This window comes from Rhinichthys klamathensis, unplaced genomic scaffold, assembly GCF_029890125.1.
Source record: "Rhinichthys klamathensis goyatoka isolate OS25496 unplaced genomic scaffold, OSU_Roscu_1.1 h1tg000029l_1, whole genome shotgun sequence".
Classification (NCBI taxonomy): Eukaryota; Metazoa; Chordata; class Actinopteri; order Cypriniformes; family Leuciscidae; genus Rhinichthys; species Rhinichthys klamathensis.
Window position 1 is genome coordinate 4,310,779 of NW_026606579.1, and position 12,605 is coordinate 4,323,383.

The window sequence follows — 12,605 nt, forward strand, 5'->3', positions numbered from 1 at the left end:
ATTGCGCAAAAGATAAAGTGCCAAATTTTCTATATAACAACATCCTTTTGTTATTTTCATGTAAATCATCTATAATAAATATTTTAAAGAAATATTAAAGTATTACAAATGTTATGCATACGTGTAATAAATATAAGTTTTAACAATATCTATACAGTACTTGTTTTGTAATGATCCCGATACCGATCTGAAAGAATTCCAGCCATAGAAATACCCACAGAAACCACATTCGACCAAGTTGACCCGTCCGCCATCTTGGAACAGTCAACATTTCAGGTGCTGTCTTTACTCAATAAAAATCAAGTTTTCCAAGATGCTATAACATGAAACCGCTGAGATTTAAATCAGTGGAAAAAAATTCATAACCTTTCTCGGGTGAGGATGTGTTGGTTTGTGTTTTGATATGTATTAACGTAATATTACAGTTTTTTTAAAACTATGGTAGCATTTTAATTTCGTGTCTGCTAACTTCTTTGTCTTGTTATATTGTGTTAGTTTAGCACTTGTAATGTTTGGGTCTACACAACACAACAGCATGTAACATTCGTTGGTAAATCATAATTACGGAAAGTCATAACTGACGCAATATATATGGTCACGGCTTTGACCGTTCCAATATGGCGGACGGCTTACATATAGCGGACCATATAAGCAGCCGCTAATGAGGCATCTGTCTATTATGGCTCCACATACAGACCTCCACAATTCGCACCCTGAAGAAAGTCATTCAAATGACAAGTTTAACTTATGGGTGGACTGTTCCTTTAAGAGACTTGAGAGTTTATAACGGAGCACAGGAATGTCGAGAATCCATCTCTAGCGTCTCACAGAATCATATGACTGAAATATTGTTCGCTGGGCTGTTTTACACGCGCATAAAAAAACCGGGAGAACTATATATTTCACCTCGTGATGACGTGTATTGGATACACACGTCAGATTTAATCAAATATATTAGGCTACTAAATGCCTTGTATTATTGTCTGCTAAAAATCAAAACGCCCTTCAAAAATTCATCAGTTTCTCTTAATTCATCTGGATTTACTCTCGTTTCCTCGCGGAGGAGGAGCAGCATCATTTACCACAGAACCACGTCACTCTGTCAAACTTTTTTCATATGAAAACTTGAGCCAGAAAAGATTCAAGCTCCTTCCTTTTCTTCCTGGAGGATTTCTGGGTCGCTGGGAAAAGATGCAGACTGGATTCCGATTAAATTTGAGCCCTGTTAGAGAGCCTCTGGGTTTTGTTAAAGTCGTGGAGTGGGTAAGTAAGAAATCGTTTTCATGCTTTTAATAACTTCATACGAAGGGCAAAGGCCTGGCAAAAAGCGCGTTCACGCGAATGCATTCTTCCATGCAAATTATCTACATTCACCAGCTTTAATATTTAGCACAACTACTTTACTTATACTAGTAGATTTAGTACTTAACATGTTATGTATAACTTTTGCACACGAATTATTTAGTGAGCAATACCAATGTGGGATGCATTATAACATTTTAAATCTGGAAACCTGAAAAGGCAAGGCAAGTTTATTTTATATAGCACATTTGATTTCATACACTGGAATTTCAAAGTGCTTTACACAGAAAGGAATTAAAATAACCACAAAATAAAAGCAAGGGAGATTAAAACGGTTATAAAAGGAGGAAAAAGATGATACATTTCTCATCTGGCAAAACACCAGTGTATCATATTGTTCACAGTTGCTTGTTTTACTTTGAGATTTTCCCATGTTGGAAATTAAATTGGATCGTATGGATTATGTTTTGTATAATATGCATACTAAGAAATTTTATATAAAAATTGCATGCATATTTTAGTATGCTTATGCATAGTTAGCTAATTCAAAATGGCATTTTCACTTTTCTTGGGACTCCACTGCATTTTTATTTTTCCCCCATAAAATGCACATTCGCTACACCAGCAACTCAGCACGTCTCGAGTTTTCTTTAGCCACCTTCTTACATGAAGTTCCTCCCTTCTTTATTTCCTCAAAGGAATTAGACATTGGCAGTGAAAACGGCGTTACTGAGTCAGCTGTTGCCGAGCACAACCCGAGAGACGGACTGATGTGAACACTTTCCCCGTGTTTGTTAGGATTGCATCTTGAGAATGAGCTGGCAAACAGGATGTCTCATGCAGCGAACACAAACATCTGGTGTTGGAAAACGAGCTTGCCTTTGGCCACGAACAGCAGGTCTTCATTTAGCTTAGCAAGGGTTAAACACAAACCGGCAGGGAATCAAAGGTTAAAACTGAGCTCAGGATCAGATTAGGACGTCAGATGATCTGCATGGGCGGAGAAGAGAGGTTGTTTCATTGCAGTGTATCCTTAGGTTGTGCATTTGTATTTAAAAATGTGATTATTAATAGGATAAACCCCTTGAGGTGTATCATCTCGTTTTCGAGGGGGTCCCAAAAATACAGGTGAAACTCGAAAAATTAGAATATCGTGCAAAAGTTCATTTATTTCAGTAGTTCAACTTAAAAGGTGAAACTAATATATTATATAGACTCAAAGTGAGATATTTCAAGCCTTTATTTGTTATAATTTGTATGATTATGGCTTATAGCTTATGAAAACCTTTTCACAATATTCTAATTTTGAATTTGGGGTTTTCATAAGCTGTAGGCCATAATCATCAAAATAACAAATAAAGGGTTGAAATATCTCACTTTGAGTCTATATAATATATTAGTTTCACCTTTTAAGTTGAACTACTGAAATAAATTATACTTTTGCACGACATTCTAATTTTTCGAGTTTCACCTGTATAACACAATAATTGTATAACAACAAAGAAGTGAAAAATCAAAACAAACAACACCTGCAAAGATGGCCAATAATAAGTAAATAAGCTGTAAAGTATGAACGAATTTCTAACTACAGTCAAATATAAACATTAGGTATGGACAGTAGATCAACAATTGCATGCATCTTTAGTAACAGAGGCATTGTTTAAACAAACCAAGTAAAGAAATTGATCTTATTTCCACAGATTGATTATTCCAATCTGCTGGAGCGTTAAATTTAAAAGCTATTTGGCTTGTATTGTTTATGAAACTGAAGATGTTTGCATGGCGTTTCGCCTCATGTAATGTTGTGTTGTTCTGCAGCTCACGGCTGTCGTTGCGTTCGGGACCTGTGGAGGATACACCGGCAGAACCCAGCTCTCCATCTTCTGTGCCGGAGGAGACAACGAGACACTCACGGCCACTCTCACATACCCGTTCAGGTTCGCCCGAGTAACGGGAACTCTTCCCACGGTTGCTACGAGTGACCAAAACTATTAGAACCTTTTTGATCATTTAAATAAAGATGAAATGATTGTTGTCTTGGAAACAAACTGAAATGGCAATAAACTGTCAAATCGAATAATCGCGATTAATCGCATCTAACATAAAAGTTTGTAAATGTATATGTGTGTGTGTGTGTGTGTGTGTGCATACACAAACATCTATGTTATATACGATTAATCACAATTAATCAATTTTATATGTATATATTTAACCTAATAAAAATGACACAATTATTACAAATTTAACTCAAATTTAAATTAAGTTTCGACATTGGCGTGACTAATATAAACTAATTTCACGGTTATTATTTTATTATTATTACAATATTTTTGATAATCGAAATAAGCTTAAATAAAATACAAATATTATATGAAAAAAAAACTATATGAAAATTCGAAATGTTGCCTTGCCAACTAACTATAACTAAACTAAACAAACTAAAACTCAAATAAAAATAAACCTAAATAGTAATATTTAAAAATATATATTAATAATAATAATAATAATGTAAATGGCAGAAACACATACCAAAAATGTAACCCAACTAATATAAACTCTTTCCATGGTTATTATTATCAACTAAAACTATTTAAAATATTTTTGTTAGTTAAAATAATGGTGAAATATTTGCTGTAAAAAAAATAAATGGAAAATGGTGAATGTTATCTTGGCAACTAACTGAAAAAGTAAACTAAAACTGAAATAAAAAATAAACCAAAATAGCCTAATAAAACCTAATAAAAATGACATTACTAAATTACGACAATTTCAGCAAATTAAGTTCCGGCAATGAAACACTCATTCAGGTTTGGCCCGACTTATATAAACTATTTCCTGGGTGTTACTATTATTAACTAAAACTATTAAAAAAATACAACTATTAAATACAAATATTAAATGAAAAAAAAAAAACTTTAATTAAACAAAACTAAAAATAAAATAAACCTAAATAGTAATACTTAAAAACCCAAACACTAATAAAAATTACAAAAACACAATTAAAATAAGCCTATAATAGCATATCCTCTCCTGTGCTCTGTGTTGCCGGTGAAGGCTGAACCAGGAGCGGCTGCTGGAGAACAACGCCACTCTGTGCAACCGCACCGTTGCTGAAACGCATCTGGTGGGAGACTCCTCGTCCGCGGTGGAGTTCTTCGTGGCCGTGGCCGTCCTGGCGTTCCTCTACTCTATGGTGGCTCTGCTGGTGTATCTGGGATACATGCATGTGTACCGAGACTCAGACTTCGGCCCTATGTTTGTGAGTACTAGAGCTTGAAGTGTACAGTCAAGTCATATACACTCACCTAAAGGATTATTAGAAACACCTGTTCAATTTCTCATTAATGCGATTATCTAATCAACCAATCACATGGCAGTTGCTTCAATGCATTTAGGGGTGTGGTCCTGGTCAAGACAATCTCCTGAACTCCAAACTGAATGTCAGAATGGGAAAGAAAGGTGATTTAAGCAATTTTGAGCGTGGCATGGTTGTTGGTGCCAGACGGGCCGGTCTGAGTATTTCACAATCTGCTCAGTTACTGGGATTTTCACGCACAACCATTTCTAGGGTTTACAAAGAATGGTGTGAAAAGGGAAAAACATCCAGTATGCGGCAGTCCTGTGGGCGAAAATGCCTTGTTGATGCTAGAGGTCAGAGGAGAATGGGCCGACTGATTCAAGCTGATAGAAGAGCAACTTTGACTGAAATAACCACTCGTTACAACCGAGGTATGCAGCAAAGCATTTGTGAAGCCACAACACGCACAACCTTGAGGCGGATGGGCTACAACAGCAGAAGACCCCACCGGGTACCACTCATCTCCACTACAAATAGGAAAAAGAGGCTACAATTTGCAAGAGCTCACCAAAATTGGACAGTTGAAGACTGGAAAAATGTTGCCTGGTCTGATGAGTCTCGATTTCTGTTGAGACATTCAGATGTTAGAGTCAGAATTTGGCGTAAACAGAATGAGAACATGGATCCATCATGCCTTGTTACCACTGTGCAGGCTGGTGGTGGTGGTGTAATGGTGTGGGGGATGTTTTCTTGGCACACTTTAGGCCCCTTAGTGCCAATTGGGCATCGTTTAAATGCCACGGCCTACCTGAGCATTGTTTCTGACCATGTCCATCCCTTTATGGCCACCATGTACCCATCCTCTGATGGCTACTTCCAGCAGGATAATGCACCATGTCACAAAGCTCGAATCATTTCAAATTGGTTTCTTGAACATGACAATGAGTTCACTGTACTAAAATGGCCCCCACAGTCACCAGATCTCAACCCAATAGAGCATCTTTGGGATGTGGTGGAACGGGAGCTTCGTGCCCTGGATGTGCATCCCACAAATCTCCATCAACTGCAAGATGCTATCCTATCAATATGGGCCAACATTTCTAAAGAATGCTTTCAGCACCTTGTTGAATAGATGCCACGTAGAATTAAGGCAGTTCTGAAGGCGAAAGGGGGTCAAACACAGTATTAGTATGGTGTTCCTAATAATCCTTTAGGTGAGTGTATATATATAGCGCTTTTAACAATACGGATTGTTTCAAAGCAGCTTTACAGAGATAATAGGACATTAAAGTAGCCTAATAGAGATTGTTTTGGCTTTACAGCAGCTCTAGAATAAAGTTATTGTCCAGCTAAAGTTAGTTTTGATTGATTCACTTCCGTTGCCATTTACACGACACCGTTTTAACGATGGACAACATGTATTTTTGTGTAACATGTATTAACATGTATTTTTGTTACTTTACAATAAGGTTCATTGGTTAATGTATTAACGAACATGAACTAACAATGAGGAATACATTTGTTACAATATTTATAAATCTTTGTTAATGTTAGTTAATAAAAATAGTCGTTGTTCATGTTAGTTCACAGTGCATTAACTAATGTTAACAAATACAACCTTTGTTTTTAATAACGTATTTGTAAATGTTGATATTAATATAAACTGAGATTAATAAATGCTGAAGGAGTATTGTTCTTTCTTAGTTCATGTTAACTAAGGTAGTTAAAGCTGCAGTCCGTAACTTTTTTGGGTTAAAAATTATCCAAAATAAATTTTTGAGCAAGTACATAAGCAGCCAGTGTTCAACACTCTCTGCTTGCCGTAGCTCGATTCAACACGGTAAGCTTGTAATAATGTTTTTAACTCCAGTGGTGCTGGTGGATTTCAGCAGTTAATTCAAGCATGTCTTTACGTCATTACGTCACATCTGTACACACACATCTGTACACACGCATCTGCACACACACACATCTGTACACACACATCTGTACACACACATCTGCACACACACATCTACACACACACATCTGCACACACACATCTGCACACACACATCTGTACACACACACATCTGCACACACACATCTGCACACACACACATCTGCACACACACACATCTGCACACACACATCTGTACACACACATCTGCACACACACACATCTGCACACACACATCTGCACACACACATCTGCACACACACATCTGTACACACACACATCTGCACACACACATCTGCACACACACATCTGTACACACACACATCTGTACACACACACATCTGCACACACACATCTGCACACACACACATCTGTACACACACATCTGCACACACACATCTGCACACACACACATCTGCACACACACATCTGCACACACACATCTGTACACACACTCATCTGCACACACACATCTGCACACACACATCTGCACACACACATATGCACACACACATCTGCACACACACACATCTGCACACACACATCTGCACACACACATCTGCACACACACACATCTGCACACACACACATCTGTACACATAAAGAAGAGTCTCGGCTAGTAGGCTATGAGTGTGAGGATGTTGGAGGTGGAGATTTATAGCCTTTTCTCACAGCACTTGATATAATTAAACTTATTAATGTGATGGCGGATCCAGAAAGGTTCAAACGACAATCACCAGTGACAACTAGAGACTCCCCCGCTGTAAAATACAGAAGACTTCAGAGTGGCTACAGAAAGAAAGAGACTGCAACGGCCCATGCGAAAACAAGCATAATATCTGAAGGGCTTTATATGTAGTCACGCAATGCTGACGTTGAACATTAACAATTTGAGAACAAAGTATAATTTGCACGGTTTGACGTGATATGATAAACGATCGTTAGATTTAATCAGCGCGATTTACTGCAATGATTTTTTTCCCTTAGTTGGTCAGAAGAACAAAAGTAATAATAATAATAATAATAACTTTCATTTATATAGCGCCTTTCATAAAACCCAAGGACGCTTAAAGGGGTGATGAACAGAGAAATCAAATTTTCCTTGAGCTTTTGACATCTAAGAGGTCATCAAATTATAAGAATATCCTGTAAGTTTCAGAACTGAAAACGTCCTTGTTAGTCCAATAAAAGCTTTTATTGACACCAGGCTCAGCAAACGACCTGTTTTTCAAAGTGGGGAACTATGACGACAAAGAGGATAAAACACCACCCCCGCAGAAGAAGATCAACGCCTACTTCAACACGGCCGGTTTAGCCCCGCCCACCGATTCGCGCATTACAAGAAAACTCATTATAATATGCAAAACTGTTATCCACTCACAGCAGTGGGCGTTTACTTCCAAGTCTTCAATGCGAGACGTCCATAAAAACCGAGCGTTTTTGAGCTAGGCTCAAAACTAGGGTAGAAAATAGCCTATTAGTTATTCATTTTGATGTTTTTGAATGTAAAAACCAAGCGAACGTCATAAGTTGACCTCAGACAACAATATAAAACAATTTAAAAAGCCAGTTCATGACCCCTTTAACCAAAGCAAGAGGGGGGAGAAGGGAGGGGATAGGAGGAGAAAGGTGAGAGGGCAGGAGAGCTAAAGCCCATAAGCCTCAGTGAAGAGGTGTGTTTTAAGCTGGTTTTTAAAGGTCATTAGAGAGGGAGCAGAGCGGATGGCATGAGGAAGCTTGTTCCAGAGTGATGGAGCACCAACACAGAAAGCTCTATCACCAAATGTCCGGAGCCTGGACTTAGGGACAGCGAGCAGGTCCTTGTCAGAGGACCGCAGGGACCGTTGCTGAGTGTAGGGATGGAGTAAATCAATAAGGTACTGAGGTGCAAGTCCATGCAGAGATTTGTACGTCAGGAGGAGGATTTTATATTTGATCCGAGACTTAACTGGCAACCAGTGAAGCTTCTTCAGGATGGGAGTGATGTGAAGTCCAAGCTTTGTGTGAGTGAGCATCCTAGCCGCAGAGTTCTGTACATACTGGAGTCTGTCAGTAGCCTTGCTAGGCAGAACGAACAGAATACCGTTACAGTAATCAAGTCTGGAGGTGATGAAGGAGTGAATCAGGGTCTCGGCTACAGAGTTGGAGAGACACTGTCGAAGTCTGGATATGTTCTTAAGATGGTAAAATGCAGTTTTAATGGTGTTTTTGATGTGTTGTTGGAAGGAGAGAGTGGAGTCCATGATGACGCCAAGGTTGCGTACTTGAGGAGATGCAGAGATTGAGCAGCCATCCACATCCAGTATAAATCAACATTTTTAAGAAGTGACAGCGGGGCAAACACCATAAGTTCTGTTTTGTCTTTGTTGAGTTTTAGAAAGTTGCTGTCCAGCCAGTTCTTTATGTCCTTCAGGCAGTTGATAAGTGGCACTGGTGGAAGTGGAGTAGAAGGCTTAGTACTGATGTAGAGCTGGGTGTCGTCAGCGTAGCAGTGGAAGTGTAATCCATGTTTCCGGATGATCATCCCAAGAGGTAGCATGTAGATATTAAACAGCAGTGGGCCAAGCACCGATCCTTGTGGCACACCGTGTAAGACTGGCGCAGATTCAGAGCAAATGCCCTTAAGGGTGGTGTATTGTTGCCTGTTGGTGAGATAGGATTAAAACCAGGAATCCACAACCCACGTAAAGCTGATAATTCCTCGAATAACTGCAATTGGAGATTTCAAACAGAGATGGCGACAAAAAGGAAAAACTACGGACTGCAGCTTTAACTAATGAACCTTATTGTAAAGTGTTACCATATTTTTTATATCCCAGGGATATTTTTAGATAATGTTTCCTTGTGTTTGTCTGCTAGGATTTTGTGTTAACTTCGGCCTTTGCGTTCCTGTGGCTGGTGTGCTCGTCGGCGTGGGCTCGAGGCTTGCAGACGGTGAAGGACGCCACCGGGACGGCTGGCATGGACTCGACTCTGGCGCTCTGCAGGGACGCAGGTGTCAGATGTGAAGTCACTGAGTTTGCCAGCATGCGCTTGCTCAATATATCTGTGGTAAGACACTGAACAATCAGCAATACGTCTTAGGTTTTAAAACCACACCCACTTTCACAAAACATCGGCTAGAATTTAGAACCAAATGTGGGCGGGGCTTGATTGTGTCTGTGGGGAATTGATTGGATGGTTGTGGTTTGCTATTGGCTGATCTCATGTGAGTGACAGGTCAAGCCCCGCCCTCGTCATCAGAGAAGAGATGATGTCACTGCAAGAGGGAGGGGAAGATATTCTGATTCAAGATTACGAGGAACATGAATAAAAAAATAAAAATGATGTGCCTGGATATATAATTTATAATAAATGTTGCAATATTCCATAAAAATTTTAATCTAGAATGGTCAGTTTTGATTTCATGGTGACTTTAAGATGCAATGTTGGTTAAACCTATATATCATTACCAACTAATATTATTTTTGCATTGCTGTTTGCCCTAATAGTAAAAGAAAAAACAAAAAACAACATTAGACATTAAAATTAAACATTAAAATCCACTATAGCATTTCTATGAGTTTCCAAAAAAGGGGGAAATTACATTCATCAAAAGAGAGAAAGATGTCAAATTATCTGTCACTCCCTCTGTTTTATGTAATTTAAAGGCAAAGTAAGAATAGTGTTATAAATGTACATTAATTTTAAAAAAATCGATGTTAATAACTGTGGAAATGCGTCATCACAGCCTGTGAAAAGTGTATATCCACCTCTCATTACAAATATTTGCTATAATCATATTAAATATTAATAATAATCCAATTTGATTGTTTTATTATTGTTAATATTGTTATTAAATTATTAATAATAATCAATAAATATGAATATTAAACAGCATTTTCAATGCATTTAACTTCCTTAATGCTGCATATGCCAGAATATTAATGTATTGATTGGGATTGATTGCAGTTAATTTTTGGCACGATCAGCATGCATTTAAGCAAGTATGCATGTTGTAAATGACTAACTGCAGACTTCATCTCCAGGTGTTTGGTTACTTGAATCTTCTCATATGGGTTGGGAACGCCTGGTTTGTGTATAAGGAGACGCGCTGGCACTCTCAGAAGGTCAACGCTCAGCCAGCTGCGGGACGGGGTCCGGCTACAGCGCACATCTAAACACACACACAACATAATGACACTTACTTTAGCCTTACGGTTACATTTTATTTGGTAACACTTTATTTTACAGTGTCCTTGTTACTTATGTTACATGCACTTACCGTAGTAATAACAGTAAATTAGGCATAATTACATGCAACTAACCCTCAACCAAATCCTAACCCTATAGCAAGTACATGTAGTTAATTAATATTACTCAGTACTAATTACATTGTATTGTAACATGACACCTTAAAATAAAGTGTAAGCCTTTATTTTAATGTGTCCCTGTTACAGTGTAATTATACATTTAACTACTGAGTGATATTAATTAACTACTATAGGGTTAAGGTTTGGTTTGTAATTATGCATACTTTATAGTTATTACTATAGTAAATACATGTAACGCATTAAAATAAAGTGTTACCGAAAAATACAACAGTTTATGCTTGCAATTTGTAAGAACGTGTCATGTTAAATTGCATATTGTATTCATGTGATTTTTCTCTCTTCTCCTTTTATGTTTTATATCTTTGACCTTTTGATTTCTTGTGTACTTGAATAACATGTCGTTTTTATCCTTTGTTTTACCTTTATATATGGTAAGATTCGGTCTGGATGCTTTTTTGAACTTTTAATGGAAACGCAATGTCTTTAATGCACTATGACATTTTACTTTTACGATGTTTCGCTGTTCCTTCAACCTTTGCATATATGTTCAAGTGTAAAGGCCCGTTCACACCAGTTGCATAATTGTATCTTTATCATCATCGGTCCTTGGTGTGAACAGGCGTTTACACAGCGTCATTCCTGTGTATTTTTGCATTTGAAAATGGTAGTTTTTGCCTTTATATTGTTATCTATGCATTTTATGCAGTATTAAGCATTTCTAATGGTGCTGGAGTTCCTTCCTAAAGGCTTTTCTTTGTTTTACTTCCATTCTCATTCATGCTTTTGTTTCTTTTTCCTTATGTTGATGAATAAAATTGACTGTGAAGTGCACTTGGTAGTGTTTGAATCGCGATCTAAGCAGGCCTGATAGCTCATGTTTTGTGCTTCTGGGGAGAAAGGGTGATTTCTTACCCAAATAAATCTGGGTTTGCTTCTGGTATAATAGCGCTTTTGTTTGCTTGCTCATCCTGTGACTTCTCTGATCACAATTTGTGAAAAGAACAAGCAAAACATTATCCGGAGCGAATGCCTCAATATGGTCGTTCACAGTCGTAAGGTCAGAGTCTGGATGTTTTCGAGTGTCAAAAGAGATTGTAATGTCCTACAGGTGTTCTCCTCCTGACTGCCCGAGTTTGGCTTATTTGTCTCACATAGGCTATTCATATCTCAGTGAGATGCGTTTTTGTTTTGTGCTGTGGTTGTGCATTTACTACAGGATGGGCAGATTTAGTACAGTACTTAAAATAAGAAAAATAACAATAACTGTAGTGTACTCTATCCTCCTGAGACCCAGAAAAAAAGTATTTAGAATTTTTTTTTTTCATGTCATCACATTGTTTAGAGCAAAAGAAACAAATGGTAAAACAATTTTTTTTGAAAAATGATATTTTATTCATATGTTATGCTATGTTCTCTGTAGTGGACACCAGGACTCAGTTGTTTAAAACAAAAAATTAATGACATGAAATTATATGTGTAGGCAAAAAGAATGGGAATTTTTTTTTTCATTCACCAATCAATATTTGGGTTCCAAAATTTGTATAAAAATTATTCTCAACTATGTTATAAAATATATAACGGAATGAATTGATTCACCATTTTACTCTATGCAATATGTGGGTAAAATGGCCATAAATTTATATTCCCATTTAATGAAATGTATCTAATTTTCATATTAATGTGTTCTTGGAGCATCATTTAATGAAAAAAAAGTGTGATAATTGGAATAATAATTGGCAACATTTCTATAATA

General features: G+C 37.5%; 1 protein-coding gene across 1 annotated transcript; it reads left to right on the forward strand.

The window, feature by feature from the left end:
• The first annotated feature begins 1,024 nt into the window (after positions 1 to 1,024).
• sypl1 (synaptophysin-like 1) lies at positions 1,025 to 10,823 on the forward strand. The gene is made up of 5 exons (XM_056245362.1): positions 1,025 to 1,263; positions 3,121 to 3,239; positions 4,357 to 4,561; positions 9,399 to 9,590; positions 10,568 to 10,823. The coding sequence occupies exons 1-5, from the start codon at positions 1,192 to 1,194 to the stop codon at positions 10,697 to 10,699; spliced, it is 720 nt and encodes a 239-aa protein (XP_056101337.1). The 5' UTR covers positions 1,025 to 1,191; the 3' UTR covers positions 10,700 to 10,823.
• The last annotated feature ends 1,782 nt before the right edge of the window (positions 10,824 to 12,605 follow it).

Coding starts and splice junctions, on each gene's coding strand:
- sypl1 (XM_056245362.1), top strand. CDS start 1,192: ATGCAGACTGGATTCCGATTAAATTTGAGCCCTGTTAGAGAGCCTCTG. Junction 3,240..4,356: donor ACTCTCACATACCCGTTCAG/GTTCGCCCGAGT, acceptor TTGCCGGTGAAG/GCTGAACCAGGAGCGGCTGC. Junction 9,591..10,567: donor GCTTGCTCAATATATCTGTG/GTAAGACACTGA, acceptor CTTCATCTCCAG/GTGTTTGGTTACTTGAATCT.